General features: G+C 42.3%; 1 protein-coding gene across 1 annotated transcript; it reads left to right on the forward strand.

Moving 5' to 3' along the window:
• Positions 1-9929: 9929 nt before the first annotated feature.
• Positions 9930-11632, forward strand: LOC141104870 (uncharacterized). Its single transcript, XM_073594655.1, has one exon. It carries the CDS (start codon positions 10028-10030, stop codon positions 11264-11266), a length of 1239 nt encoding a protein of 412 aa, XP_073450756.1. The 5' UTR covers positions 9930-10027; the 3' UTR covers positions 11267-11632.
• The last annotated feature ends 3345 nt before the right edge of the window (positions 11633-14977 follow it).

Below are 14977 nucleotides of genomic sequence, written 5' to 3' on the forward strand. Positions count from 1 at the left end.
ACTGAGTCTAAGAGCCAGCAGGTGTTCACCAGAGCCTCCAGTGGTGAGGATGGACTGGGCTGCAACTGGCTCCAGGTCACGACCCCCAGGGTCCCCCAGCTCACACCCACAGTAGGCAACAGGAGGATAGGGAATAAGCCAAGGTCAGGGCCACAAGCAGACAAGGACAACAGAGTTCACGCCAAGGTTCAGGGTCACAGGCAAACAGGGATAGTCGGGGACACGCCAGAGGTCAGGGTCACGAGCAGACAGGAATAGTAGAGAACACGCCAAGGTCAGTAACAGAAACAAACGTAGAGCACACGGCAGGCAGGAACAGGAAGCCAAACACACAAAGGTTGATCAGCAGGGCTGGCCTGCAGTGCAGAGGTTAATATAGAGTTCTCTGATAGGAGCTGGGGTGGAGCCATGCTAGAGGAGAGTTAATAAAAGCAGTCAGCTGAGAGTCAGCTGGTCTTTAGAGATGAACACATGGAGACAGGTAAGCTGATAGACAACACTATTGCATAACCATGATAGATATTCCTTCACTTGGCAGCAGAGGAGGTAATAAGGATTGTTTTACATTTATATCCAGTAACCCCCCATCATGTCCGTCCTCTTCCTCCATAGTCACAGAGATATCCTTTAAATTCAGCAGAGGCTTCTACACAATTATAATATGTAGACAGTTACATATCCAACTGTCCATCCCGAGCCTCTGGTTTATAGACCAGATAAATCCTAAATATAGAGCCATTTATCCAACTGTCCAGCCAGAGCATCTGGTTTATAGACCGAATACATCCTAAATATAGAACCATTTATCCAACTGTCCATCCAGAGCCTCTGGTTTATAGACCAGATGCATCCTAAATATAGAACCATTTACCCAACTGTCCATCCAGAGCCTCTGGTTTATATTCCAGATACATCCTATAGGGATGAGCTTCAAACTCATGTTCGACTCGAACATTGGCTGTTCGCCCGTTCACCGAACAGCGAACAATTTGGGGTGTTCGCTGCAAATTCGAAAGCCGCGGAACACCCTTTAAAAGTCTATGGGAGAAAGCAAAAGTGCTAATTTTAAAGGCTTATATGCAAGTTATTGTCATAAAAAGTGTTTGGGGACCAGGGTCCTGCCCCAGGGGACAAGGATCCCGTTTTTTCGGGAGCAGTGATTTTAATAATGCTTAAAGTGAAACAATAAAAGTGTAATATTCCTTTAAATTTCGTACTTGGGGGTATCTATAATATGTTTCCCGTGTTTAGAACAGTCTGACAGCAAAATGACATTTCAAAGGAAAAAAAGTAATTTAAAACTACTCACGGCTATTAATGAATTGCCGGTCCGACAATACGCATAACAGTTTATTGATAAAAACGGCATGGGAATTACCCACAGGGGAACCCCGAACCAAGATTTAAAAAAAAAATGATGTGGGGGGGTCCCCCTAAATTCCATACCAGGCCCTTCAGGTCTGGTATGGTTTTTAAGGGGAACCCTGCACCAAAATTTAAAAAAAAATGGTGTGGGGTCCCCCCAAAAATCCATACCAGACCCTTATCTGAGCACGCAACCTGGCAGGCCGCAGGAAAAGAGGGGGGGACGAGAGAGTGCCCCCCCTCCTGAACCGTACCAGGCCACATGCCCTCAACATTGGGAGGGTGCTTTGGGGTAGCCCCCCAAAACACCTTGTCCCCATGTTGATGGGGACAAGGGCCTCATCCCCACAACCCTTGGCCGGTGGTTGTGGGGGTCTGCGGGCGGGGGGCTTATCGGAATCTGGAAGCCCCCTTTAACAAGGGGACCCCCAGATCCTGGCCCCCCCTGTGTGAAATGGTAATGGGTACAAATGTACCCCTACCATTTCACAAAAAAAGGGTAAAAAATGTTAAAAATGACAAGAGACAGTTTTGGACAATTCCTTTATTTAAATGCTTCTTCTTTCTTCTATCTTCCTTCGGTTTCTTCCTCTAATCTTCTTCATCTTCTGGTTCTTCTAGTTCTTCCTCTGGTGTTCTCGTCCTGCATCTTCATCAGCGGCGCCTTCTTCCCTTCTCCTCAGGCTGCTCCGCATCCATGATGGCATGGAGGGAGGCTCCCACTGTGTGACGCTTCTCCTCTTCTGACAGTCCTTAAATAACGGGGGCGGGGCCAACCGGTGACCCCGCCCCCTCTGACGCACGGGGACTTGACGGGGACTTCCCTGTGGCATTCCCCGTGACGTCAGAGGGGGCGGGGTCACCCGTTACGTAACCCCGTCCCCTTCTGACGTCACGGGGAATGCCACAGGGAAGTCCCGTCAAGTCCCCATGCGTCAGAGGGGGGCGGGGTCACCAGGTGGCTCCGCCCCCCGTTATTTAAGAACCGTCAGAAGAGGAGAAGCGTCACACAGCGGGAGCCTCCCTCCATGCCATCATGGATGCGGAGCAGCCTGAGGAGAAGGGAAGAAGATGCAGCGGATGAAGATGCAGGACGAGAACACCGGAGGATGAACCAGAAGAAGAAGGAGATGGAGGAAGAAACCGAAGGAAGATAGAAGATAAAAGAAAGAAGAAGCATTTAAATAAAGGAATTGTCAAAAACTGTCTCTTGTCATTTTTAACATTTTGGACAGTTTTTTTGTAAAATGGTAGGGGTACTTTTGTACCCCCTTACCATTTCACACAGGGGGAGGGCTGGGATCTGGGGGTCCCTTTGTTAAATGGGGCTTCCAGATTCCGATAAGACCCCCGCCCGCAGACCCCCACAACCACCGGGCAAGGGTTGTGGGGATGAGGCCCTTGTCCCCATCAACATAGGAACAAGGTGCTTTGGGGGGCTACCCCAAAGCACCCTCTAAATGTTGAGGGCATGTGGCCTGGTACGGTTCAGGAGGGGGGGTGCTCTCTCGTTCCCCCCTCCTTTCCTGCGGCCTGCCAGGTTGCGTGCTCGGATAAGGGTCTGGTATGGATTTTTGGGGGGACCCCACGCCAATTTTTTAAAAAAATTTGGCACGGGGTTCCCCTTAAAATCCATACCAGACATGAAGGGCCTGGTATGGAATTTAGGGGGACCCCCACATAATTTTTTTTTTTTAATTTTGGTTCAGGGTTCCCCTGTGGGGAATTCCCATGCCGTTTTTATCAATGAACGTTTATGTGTATTGTCGGAACGGCAATTCATTAATAGCCGCGAATAGTTCTAAATGACTTTTTTCCTTTGAAATGTCATTTTGCTGTCAGACTGTTCTAAACACGGGAAACATGCGCCCCTTTACAGGCAAACTATAGACACCCCCCAGGTACGAAATTTAAAGGAATATTACACTTTTATTGTTTCACTTTAAGCATTATTAAAATCACTGCTCCCGAAAAAACGTCCGTTTTTGAAACTTTTTTTGCATTGATCCGTGTCCCCTGGGGCAGGACCCAGGTCCCCAAACACTTTTTATGACAATAACTTGCATATAAGCCTTTAAAATTAGCACTTTTGATTATTCATGTTCGTGTCCCATAGGCTTTAACGGTGTTCGCGTGTTCGAACACATTTTTTGCCTGTTGGCAAGTTCTGGTGCGAACCGAACAGGGGGGTGTTCGTCGCATCCCTAATCCTAAATATAGAACCATTTATCCAACTGTACTTCAAGAGCCTCTGGTTTATAGACCAGATACGTGCTGGACAGGAAGTGAAAGGAAATCTCCCCAGCCAGGACACAGAAGAATACCTTGAAAGAAGTCCTAACTCTTCCCCAGTCATTGTAAGCCTAAAATGAAATATTTTGGTAGGAGTTGTTATTTAAAGGGAATTTATGATATCAGAACTCTGGAGGAACTCAGTGTGGACATTTTACATTCTAGTACATTCCAGATAATTCTCAGTTTATTATCGATCTACAGAGAGGATAGTCCTGTATAGTTCACACGATCACATCAATGAAGATGGAGATGGGCCAAAATCACACGACTGAAAGGATATTGAACCTCACCCCGGAGATCATCTACCTGCTGACTGGAGAGGTGAGGAGGATTCTGGGAGTGTTTAATCATTCTTAACTATGTTAATAAAACACGGACCTGCCTTGTTAGGTGAGGAGGCTTCTGATATACTATTAATTGATGTATATTACAGGACTTGATGGGTTTTTTTCAGGACTGTACTGTAGTTATGAAGGTTTTAGTGAGAATAATTTACGAAGGAGAAGTCACCGCTTGTCCAAAGACAAAGAGAAAAACAAGACCAATCAACATGTATCCAAGAAGATTCTAGAAGTCACCAACAAGATCATTGATCTTCTGACAGGAGAGGTGAGTGGTGCCGGGAATTCTGGGACATTATCCAGTAACAGACAAGGGATGTGTCTGGATGGTGACTGTATCATTGTGTGTGTCAGTTTCCTATAAGGTGTCAGGATGTTACTGTCTATTTCTCCATGGAGGAGTGGGAATATTTAGAAGGACACAAGGATCTCTACAAGGACATCATGATGGAGAATCAGCTGCCCCTCACATCACCAGGTAAGAGGAGACTTTATTGTAAAGGAGAGAGCAGTACGGAGGGTCCATCTAGATCCCCCATCATCTGATAAACACATAGAAACAATGTATTTAGTCCGTGTGTGTGTTTCCTACAGATGGATCCAGTAATGGGAACCCACCAGAGAGATGTCCCCATCCTCTGTATTCCTGGGATTCCACACAGGAAGGTCACACCATCCCTCACCATCATCAGGTAGGTGGTACTGAGCAACTAGAACTAAAAATGTATTCTAATCTATGAGAGGATATTCTGTGTAGTTTCTTTTTATCAATGTATTCTAACATCTTTGGGGTTTAGGGTGAAGAACTGAAAGACATCAAAGTTGAGGATAAAGAGGAAGAAGAAGAAGAGAGGTTGGTGAGTGGAGATCAGCAATCTATGGAAGAGGGGGAGATGACTATGGAAATTAAACAGGAGGACTCTTCTCTACATATGGACACAAGTAAGTAAAAAAATCACTAAATATAGAACCAGTTCTCATTATTATTTTACTTCTATGAGTATAAAGTTTGTATTTATATTGTTACATCAGAGGAGAAAAGGTCTATGTCTACTGAATTCACCCAGGAGGAAGACCAGAATAACCATATAAAGCTCGGCCTCATTTTCTTTAGGTTAAAAATATACTTTCCTCATCCCAAAAGGCAATTAGATAACTTCCCAGATCACCATTGTAAGATGTTTTTCCTACAATTATTAGTAATCATATACAGTATTTGTAATAAGAAGGACATCCAGTCATTTTTATAAGTCAACCAGATTATTCCTCATCCACAGAGCTCTGAAAACAAAACACCCCTTCCGTATGTATTTGGTCAGTGTGTGTGTGTTTCCTACAGATGGATCCAGTAATGGGAACCCACCAGAGAGATGTCCTCATCCTCTGTATTCCTGGGATTCCACACAGGAAGGGCGCACCATCCCTCATTTATATACTTGTGTATAGTCATATAGAACAAGACTATCCCTTATCCACACAGCTTTAAAAATAAGGCACCTCTTTCATATACAGAGGTTTGTTTATTTAGTTACTCACAAAGTTTGCTTCTCATGTACAAAATAGAGATCATCACATCCTTCTGTAAAGGAAATACTGAGAAACCTTAGTGTCGACTGCAAGAACATCATCAATGTACCCACCCCACCACCCAATGTATCATGTGTATTCACAAAAGTGAAGTGGAGATGCTGTACACCATATGAAAGGTCCATCTCCATTCCTCAATATCATCATGTTTTCAAGAAATGTGGTGGAGAGATGTCCCCGTCCTCTATATTCCTGGGATTCCACACAGGAAGGACACACCATCACTCATTTTTTTATACTTGTGTATAGTCATATAGAATGAAACTATCCCTCATGCGCACAGCTCTAAAAACAAGGCACACCTTCTATATATGAATATTTAAATACATTCCGCGCAATATTAAGCAAAAATAAAGTGTATAATATAATGTGGGACACTGGTGACTAATTGGTGTTAGTGCTAGGATCAAGGATCTCTCTTAGGCACTATAGTGATCGCTGCTAATTGCCCATATAGTGATAGTTAAATATTTGCAGTAAATACTAGAATAGTAAACATGCCACCCTGTAACTAGCATGCAAGAATAAACAATGGCGAATTCTGGTGGTTCAAAAACCCATACAGTCTTCTATAAATGCTAATCAAATATAAAATATTATTAATACCACCCTGTAATCTGCATAAAAGAATACATGCATAAAAATGATTCCTGGTGTGTAAATCGAATAAAATCTTCTAAAATTCACAATCGAAAAATGTGCAATAAAACATAAGTGCAACCTTAAAAGATACACATTCAAAATAAGTGCAAAAAGTCCGTTTTGGTGCTACAATATAGTGCAGGTATTCAAGTGACGAAGTGCTTTAAACAAAAGTGAGTGGGTATTTATATATGAACAAAAACCGTGAAAAGTTCTTCTTATTTGATATTGGAAATTTAAGTGTGACAAATATGTATCCTTCTGCTGCTGGTGTCTCTTAGTGTGGTCTCACAGAACCCTCACCTTCCATTGGTAGTATTCAGGCATTCAGTAGTGTGTCTTTAAGGTGTAGGAGTGGTCTCTGGCAGCCTTTTCTTTCTTTGCTATTTTCTCTCCTCCAACATTCCCTCTATACAGCTCCGCTCTGGTAAACTCAGTATGGGGGGGATAAAATAGGGAGGGGGGAGAAGAAAAAGGCTCCACTAGTGCATTAAACTTTTAAAATCAAAGGGGGAATATTTATTAAGTATTGCTCTTACATTTCTCATAATAAAAACAGGCAAGGTAAATGTAATAAAATGATCTGGCGTTCTCAGCGCCCTCTCACTTGTGCTTCAGATACTGTGTATTGCTCCAGCCAATCCCTACGCGTTACAACACCGTCACGTGTCTTCATCTGGTGAAGACACGTGACGGTGTTGTAACGCGTAGGGATTGGCTGGAGCAATACACAGTATCTGAAGCACAAGTGAGAGAGCGCTGAGAACGACAGACCGTTTTATTACATTTACCTTGCCTGTTTTTATTATGAGAAATGTAAGAGCAATACTTAATAAATATTCCCCCTTTGATTTTAAAAGTTTAATGCACTAGTGGAGCCTTTTTCTTCTCCCCCCTCCCTATTTTATCCCCCCCATACTGAGTTTACCAGAGCGGAGCTGTATAGAGGGAATGTTGGAGGAGAGAAAATAGCAAAGAAAGAAAAGGCTGCCAGAGACCACTCCTACACCTTAAAGACACACTACTGAATGCCTGAATACTACCAATGGAAGGTGAGGGTTCTGTGAGACCACACTAAGAGACACCAGCAGCAGAAGGATACATATTTGTCACACTTAAATTTCCAATATCAAATAAGAAGAACTTTTCACAGTTTTTGTTCATATATAAATACCCACTCACTTTTGTTTAAAGCACTTCGTCACTTGAATACCTGCACTATATTGTAGCACCAAAACGGACTTTTTGCACTTATTTTGAATGTGTATCTTTTAAGGTTGCACTTATGTTTTATTGCACATTTTTCGATTGTGAATTTTAGAAGATTTTATTCGATTTATACACCAGGAATCATTTTTATGCACGTATTCTTTTATGCAGATTACAGGGTGGTATTAATAATATTTTATATTTGATTAGCATTTATAGAAGACTGTATGGGTTTTTGAACCACCAGAATTCGCCATTGTTTATTCTTGCATGTTAGTTACAGGGTGGCATGTTTACTATTCTAGTATTTACTGCAAATATTTAACTATCACTATATGGGCAATTAGCAGCGATCACTATAGTGCCTAAGAGAGATCCTTGATCCTAGCACTAACACCAATTAGTCACCAGTGTCCCACATTATATTATGCACTTTATTTTTGCTTAATATTGTGCGAAATTTATTTAAATATTCATGATATTAAGTGTTTGGTGTGAACACCCTCATTTTGCTGCAATATTATTACTTATTTCATATATCACTACTCATTCTTTTATTATTTGGCCACTCCACTATTTATCATCCACCAGCGCGAAGGACAATCTTTAATCATCTACCCCTTCTATATACAGAGGTTCTTTTATTTAGTTAATCACAAAGTTTGCTTCTCATGTACAAAATAGAGATCATCATCTGTAAAAGAAATACTGAGAAACCATCCAATGTATCATGTGTATTGTGCCCAACAAGTGAAGTGGGGATACTGTACACCATATGAAAGGTCCATCTCCATTCCTCAATATAACGTCATGTTCCCAACAAATGAGGAGGAGATACTGTACACCATATGAAAGGTCCATCTCCATTCCTCAATATAATGTCATGTTCCTAACAAATGAGGAGGAGATACTGTACACCATATGAAAGGTCCATCTCCATTCCTCAATATAATGTCATGTTCCTAACAAATGAGGAGGAGATACTGTACACCATATGAAAGGTCCATCTCCATTCCTCAATATAATGTCATGTTCCCAACAAATGAGGGGATACTGTACACCAATGTTTCTCCACTCCAGTCCTCAAGTACCCCAACAGGTCATGTTTTCAGGCTGTCCATTATTTTGCACAGGTGATTTGATCAGTTTCACTGCCATAGTAATTACCACAGCCGTTTCATCTGAGGGAAATCCTGAAAACATGACCTGTTGGGGGTAGTTGAGGACTGGAGTTGAGAAACATTGCTGTACACCATATGAAAGGTCCATCTCCATTATTCATTATGTCATCATGTTTTGAAGAAATGAGGTGGAGGAAGGTCCATCTCCTTTCTCAATTTCCAACATGAAAGTGCTTCAATATACCAAAAAAAAAAAAAAAAACTGTCCAGTGCTCCACACACAATGTGCACAGTGCATTGCCTCTTCTGTTTTCTTGTGCAAAATTCTCATCCACAAATTAATAAAAATGCTTTCAGTGCTCCACACCACCCACTATCCTCCACCTACACATCGGAGAACTGACTGTAATTCCATGACTCCTCACTTACCAATGGGTCATTAGGAGCTTGTATCCATCAAGGGGAAGATCATCCAGGACCACCTTCTCGACGTCATCATTGACAGCAGTGCGGCTCCTCCCCATTCAGTAACCTTGCAGAGCTGTTGGAGTTGCTCTCTGACATTGGCGGTATTCTATGTGCTAATTGGTGGACAGCGCTGCAGAAGGTGATGACATGGCAGCCATCGTTGTTGATGTTTTAGAGTCTGGGATGGATCTGAGGTGAGAAGATACCGGCAGGTATGGTATGAGACAACTGGAGAGGTAGTATAGAGGTGGGGTTCCTGGATGATCTTCCCCTTGGGGGATAGAAGGGGGATGTAAACCCTTGTGTTTTTTCACCTTAAAGCATCCTAAGGTGAAAAAACACCTGGTAGTCACCGCCCCCCCCCCCCCCATTTTACTTACCTGAGCTCCTGCATCTGTTCGGCGGGGACGCGCTGTCCCTCTCTCCACGGGGTCTCAGCTCTTGATTGAATAGATTGTCAGCAGCGCAGCCATTGGCTCCCGCTGCTGTCAATCAAATCCAATGGCACGGGCGCCGGGGGCGCGGGGCCAAGTCCGGCATTCTTGTCTGTGGACAAATTCCGGTGAGTTCTCTGATGTGGAGGTGGAGGATAGCGGGTGGTGTGGAGCACTGAGAACATTTTTATTAAACTCTAGAAGAGAATTTTGCACACGAGAACAGAAGAGACATAGCACTGTGCACTTTGTGTTTGGAGCTCTGGACACTTTCACTTGGTTTGTATTCATATTTTTCTCTTCTAATTGCCCCCAAATCCATGCCAGAGCTCTTATAGATTATTTGGTGATGGACCAACATATATGACTCCTGAATGGAAGGTTATAACATTTAATGTTAAATTGTTTCTCAACAGGTGGACACAATGTCTGGAATACCTCTGAGGAACATCTCATTGTATCTCCAGATTATAAAGCAGAAGATAATAACATTGTACTATATTCTCCAGGAGGAAATCCCGTTACTCCAAATATACATCCCAGACCTTCCCAATTGGGGAGATCAATGGATCCCTCTAATCCTGAGGAGTCTTCTGATGGATCCCACACCAAGACTATAGGATCTCACAGTACAGATACTTCAATAGATCCTTCTATTCCCGAGGAATCTTCTTCAAGCCATGAAGGAGTTCCCACAGGAGAGAGTTCATTGTCATGTTCAGAGTGTGGGAAATTGTTTGCAAAAAAACATTTACTTCTTAGGCACAAGAAAATTCACACGGGTGAGCGCCCCTATTCGTGTTCAGAGTGCAGGAAATGTTTCATTCAGAATGGAGACCTTCTAAGACACCAGAGAATACACACGGGTGAGCGCCCATATTCATGTTCAGAGTGCGGGAAATGTTTCAATCTGAAAGGAAACCTTCTTCAACACCAGAAAATTCACATTGATGTGAGTCCCTACTCATGTTCAGAGTGCGGGAAATTGTTTGCAAAAAAACAGTTACTTCTTAGGCACAAGAAAATTCACACAGGTGAGCGTCCCTATTCATGTTCAGAGTGCGGGAAATTTTTCAATAATAAAGGAGATCTTGTTAAACACCAGAGAATTCACACAGGTGAACGTCCCAATTCATGTTCAGAGTGTGGGAAACATTTTACTTGTAATGGACTCCTTCTAAGACACCAGACAATTCACACGGGCGAACGCCCCTATTCATGTTCAGAGTGCGGGAAATCTTATAATGATAAAACAAACCTTGTTAATCACCAACGATTTCACACTGGTGAGCATCCTTATTCATGTTCAGAGTGCGGGAAATCTTTCATTTATAAAGGAAACCTTGTTAAACACCAAAGAATTCACACGGGTGTGCGTCCTTATTTATGTTCAGAGTGCGGGAAATCTTTTATTTATAAAAGAGACCTTGTTAATCACCAGAGAATTCACACAGGTGAGGATCCCTTTACATGTTCAGAGTGCGGGAAATCTTTCTATAATAAAGCAGACCTTGTGAGACACCGGAGAATTCACACGGGTGAGCGCCCTTTTTCATGTTCAGAGTGCGGAAAATCTTTCAATGATAAAGGAAACCTTGTTAAACACCAAAGAATTCACACGGGTGTGAGTCCTTATTTATGTTCAGAGTGCGGGAAATCTTTTATTTATAAAAGAGACCTTGTTAGACACCAGAAAATTCACACGGGTGAGCATCCTTACTCATGTTTAGAGTGCGGAAAATCTTTCATAGCAAAACGATATTTGGTTCAACACCAGAGAACTCACACTGGTGAGCGTCCTTAATCATGTGCAGGGTGCGGGAAATGTTTTTATCACAAAATATCACTTGTTGCACACCAGAAAATTCACACAAGCTAACAACCTTTTTCATATTCATATTTTGAGGGCGGGGCAACAATATTTTTTTTTTCAGGTACACTTTGGTTTGGGGCACCTGGAATTGAATTCCTGTAATATGACCCACTAAACACAGTGCTGACTCGGTCCCGCACTCACACAGATAGCACCATACAACTAAACTGTGTCAATACATGGCCAGATATGACAATACATGGCCTCCGGTGCCTCTCCTGGCCTGCCTGCGCAATCGGGGAGTCCGAGAATGATTCTGCCGGCGGCAGTGGTTTACCACAGAGCTGCCCGTGGACCAGATGTTCCCTGGCCATCTCTATGACCCTCGGAGGCTGGAAGCAACGCCATGACGTCACTTCCCGGAGCCAGCAGATATAAACATTGCCGTTTTTTTGCCAGAAAGCCTGAGATTTTTTTTATCTCAGGCTTTCCAGCACAGAGATGAGATGTGGGGACTTATAGACCTCAGATCTCTCTGTAAGGAGGACCTTTCATGCCCTGTTCCTATTACAAGGGATGTTTACATTCATTTTAAAAGGAATAAAAGTAATAAAAAAATGAAATGGAAAGATTAAAAAAATAAAATCAAAAATAAAAGAAACAATAAAAAAATGTTTTAAGTGCCCCCACCCCCTCGTGCTCGCACGCAGAAGTGAAAGCATACATAGGTTGCGCTCGCATAAGTAAACGCCATTCAACCCACACATGTGAGGTATCGCCATGAACTTTAGAGCGAGAGCAATAATTCTAGCGCAAGAAATCCTCTGTAAAAAATTAAAGCTTAGCCTATGGAGATTTTTAAGTACCAAAAATTAGCACCATTCCACGAATGTGCGAAATTTTAAAGCGTGACATATTAGGTATCTATTTACTCGGTGTACCATTATCTTTCACATTATACAAAAAAATTGGGGCTCATAATGTGGGTTTTTTTTTGGGGGGGGTTATTCATTAAAGTGAATTTTTCCGCCAAAAAATTGCTTTGAAAAATTGCTGCCCAAATACCATGTGACATAACAAATTGCAATGGTCGCTATTTTATTTGCTAGGGTCTCTGCTAAAAAATATATATATATAATGTTTTGGAGTTCTGAGTCATTTTCTAGCAAGAAAATTATGATTTTTACATGTAGGAGAGAAATGTCAGAATTGGCCTGGGTGGCAAGCAGTTAAGACAGATAAAGCTTTCTTTTGGTTGTGTTTTTGTTTACTCTGTAATAGAAAAAAAAAGTTTTCCTTCATTTTCTGTTGCAAATAAATCATCTTTCTTCAAAATGTATTCTGCTATATTTCTTTTCTAAAATAAAAATATAATCAGTATGTATTATTTAGTCTGTGTGACAGTTTTACAGTCTAAAAACTATGATAGAAATTTCTGAAAATCGATCAGTCCTGAGCTTCTGATGGCCTATCTCGTTTCCTGAGGCCCTAAAATGACAGAACAGTACAAGTACCCAACAAATGACCTATTCTTGGAAAGTGTACACCACAAAGTATTTAGTAAGAGACATGGTGAGTTTTTTGGAAGTTGTAATTTTTCACCACAAATTTGGGAAAAATTAAGAAAGTAAATTAAATTTTATTTTATTTCACAAAGTTGTCATTTTAACTATTTCTCACTTACAGCATGGGCATACTTAAAATTACACCCTGAAACACATTCTACTGCCCTTCCTCAATATGAGAATACCACATATGTGAGTTTTTTGTTGCTTTTATGCATAGAGGGGCCCAAAATCCAAGGAGCACTTTCAAGCTTTCTAGGGGCATAAATTGCGCATCTAACTTTCTGTTTAACAATTCTTGAGGCTCTAACGTTACAGAACAGTTGAAACACCCCAAAAATGACCCAATTTTGCAAAGTACACCCTCCAGCATATTTATTTGGAGGTATGGTGAGTCTTTAGAAACACTTTTTTGCCACAAGGTTTTGGAAAATGATTTTTTTTTTACATATAGCTGTCAATTAACAAGATATTTTTCAAACAGCATGGGCATATTTAGAATTTACCCCCTCCCCACAAAAAAAATAAACACTCTGCTATTCCTCCTGAGCATGGGGATACCACATATAGGAGATTTTTTTTGCAGTCTAGTCACATAGAGGGGCCCAAAATCCAAGGAGCGCCTTCAAGCTTTCAATAGGCATAAATTAGGCATCTGTGTTTGGGAACCCGGATCCTGCCCCAGGGGACATGTATCAATGGAAAAAAAGTTTTAAAAACAGCTGTTTTTTCGGGAGCAGTGATTTTAATAAAGCTTAAAGTGAAACAATGAAAGTGAAATATCCCTTTTAATTTCGTACCTGGGGGATGTCTATAGTATGCCTGTAAAGTAGTGCATGTTTCCCATGTTTATAACAGTCCGAGAGAAAAATGAAAAAAGGAAAAAAAATCATTTAAAAGTACTAGTGCTGGTGCCAGCTATTAAAGTGGTTGTAAACCCTTACAGACCACTTTGACCTACAGGTAAGCCTAGATTAAGGCTTACCTCTAGGTCCAAGAAATATCTCCTAAACCTACATGGTTTAGGAGATATTTCCAAAAAGACAGGCACCGCTGTCTATGGCGCATGCGGCGTAGACAGCGGGGCGCAGGCGCACTGAGCGCGCCGCTGCTAACGGCGATATGCCGTTAATGGCGGCTCCTGTGCGCATGCGCGGGAGTGATGTCATTGCAGCTCTGGCCAATCACAGCGCTGGAGCCACGATAGAAGAAAGAAGATGGATGCTCTGTACCAGAGGGGACAGCAGTGACATTGCAGGCTCCTTTGTCAGGTAAGTGACACATAATGGGCTACTATGCGATGCATAGTAGCCCATTATGCTTTACCTTTGCAGGGAAACAAAGAGGAAGTAAACCCATCAGGGTTTACTTCCTCTTTAATGAATTGTCGGTCCCGCCAATACACATAAGTGTATTGAAAGTCATTGAAAAAAAAATGGCATGGGGTTCCCCCCAAAAAGCCATACCAGACCCTTCAGGTCTGGTATGGGATTTTAAGGGGAACTTCGCGCCAAAATTTCAAAAAAACAGGCGTGGGGTTTCCCCAAAAATCCACACCAGACCCTTATCCGAGGCATGCAACCTGGCAGGCCGCAGGAAAAGGGGGGGACAAGAGAGCGCCCCCCCTTCCTGAACCGTACCAGGCCACATGCCCTCACCATGGGGAGGATGTCCCCATGTTGATGGGGACAAGGGCCTCATCCCCACAACCCTTGCCCGGTGGTTGTGGGGGTCTGCGGGTGGGGGGCTTATCGGAATCTGGAAGCCCCCTTTAACAAAGGGGACACCTAGATCCCGGCCACCCCATGTGAATTGGTAAGGGGTACATTGTACCCCTACCATTTCACAAAAAGAAAGTGTCAAAATGTTAAATATATTATATGAATATTATAAAGTAGTAAGGTAACCTAGATTACCACACACGAGGGGTGAAACATAAAATGGTGAGGGTGGTAATGGAAATTTAGTGATGACAAAGGGGGTGACTGGTGAAGGATGTGAGAGATGACATGAAGGGAACCTTCAGTGTACAGGGGTGAAAAGGGATTGGGTATGGTGACCAATGAGGTAAGAAGAGGTAACGAAAAACCAGAAGGCATAATAGTGTTATATGGTGTAGAGGTGAGAGGTGAAAGGT

Source organism: Aquarana catesbeiana, linkage group LG08, assembly GCF_042186555.1.
Source record: "Aquarana catesbeiana isolate 2022-GZ linkage group LG08, ASM4218655v1, whole genome shotgun sequence".
NCBI lineage: Eukaryota > Metazoa > Chordata > Amphibia > Anura > Ranidae > Aquarana > Aquarana catesbeiana.

Excerpts from the sequence above, each read along its gene's own strand:
- LOC141104870 (XM_073594655.1), top strand. The coding sequence starts at position 10,028 with ATGGATCCCTCTAATCCTGAGGAGTCTTCTGATGGATCCCACACCAAG.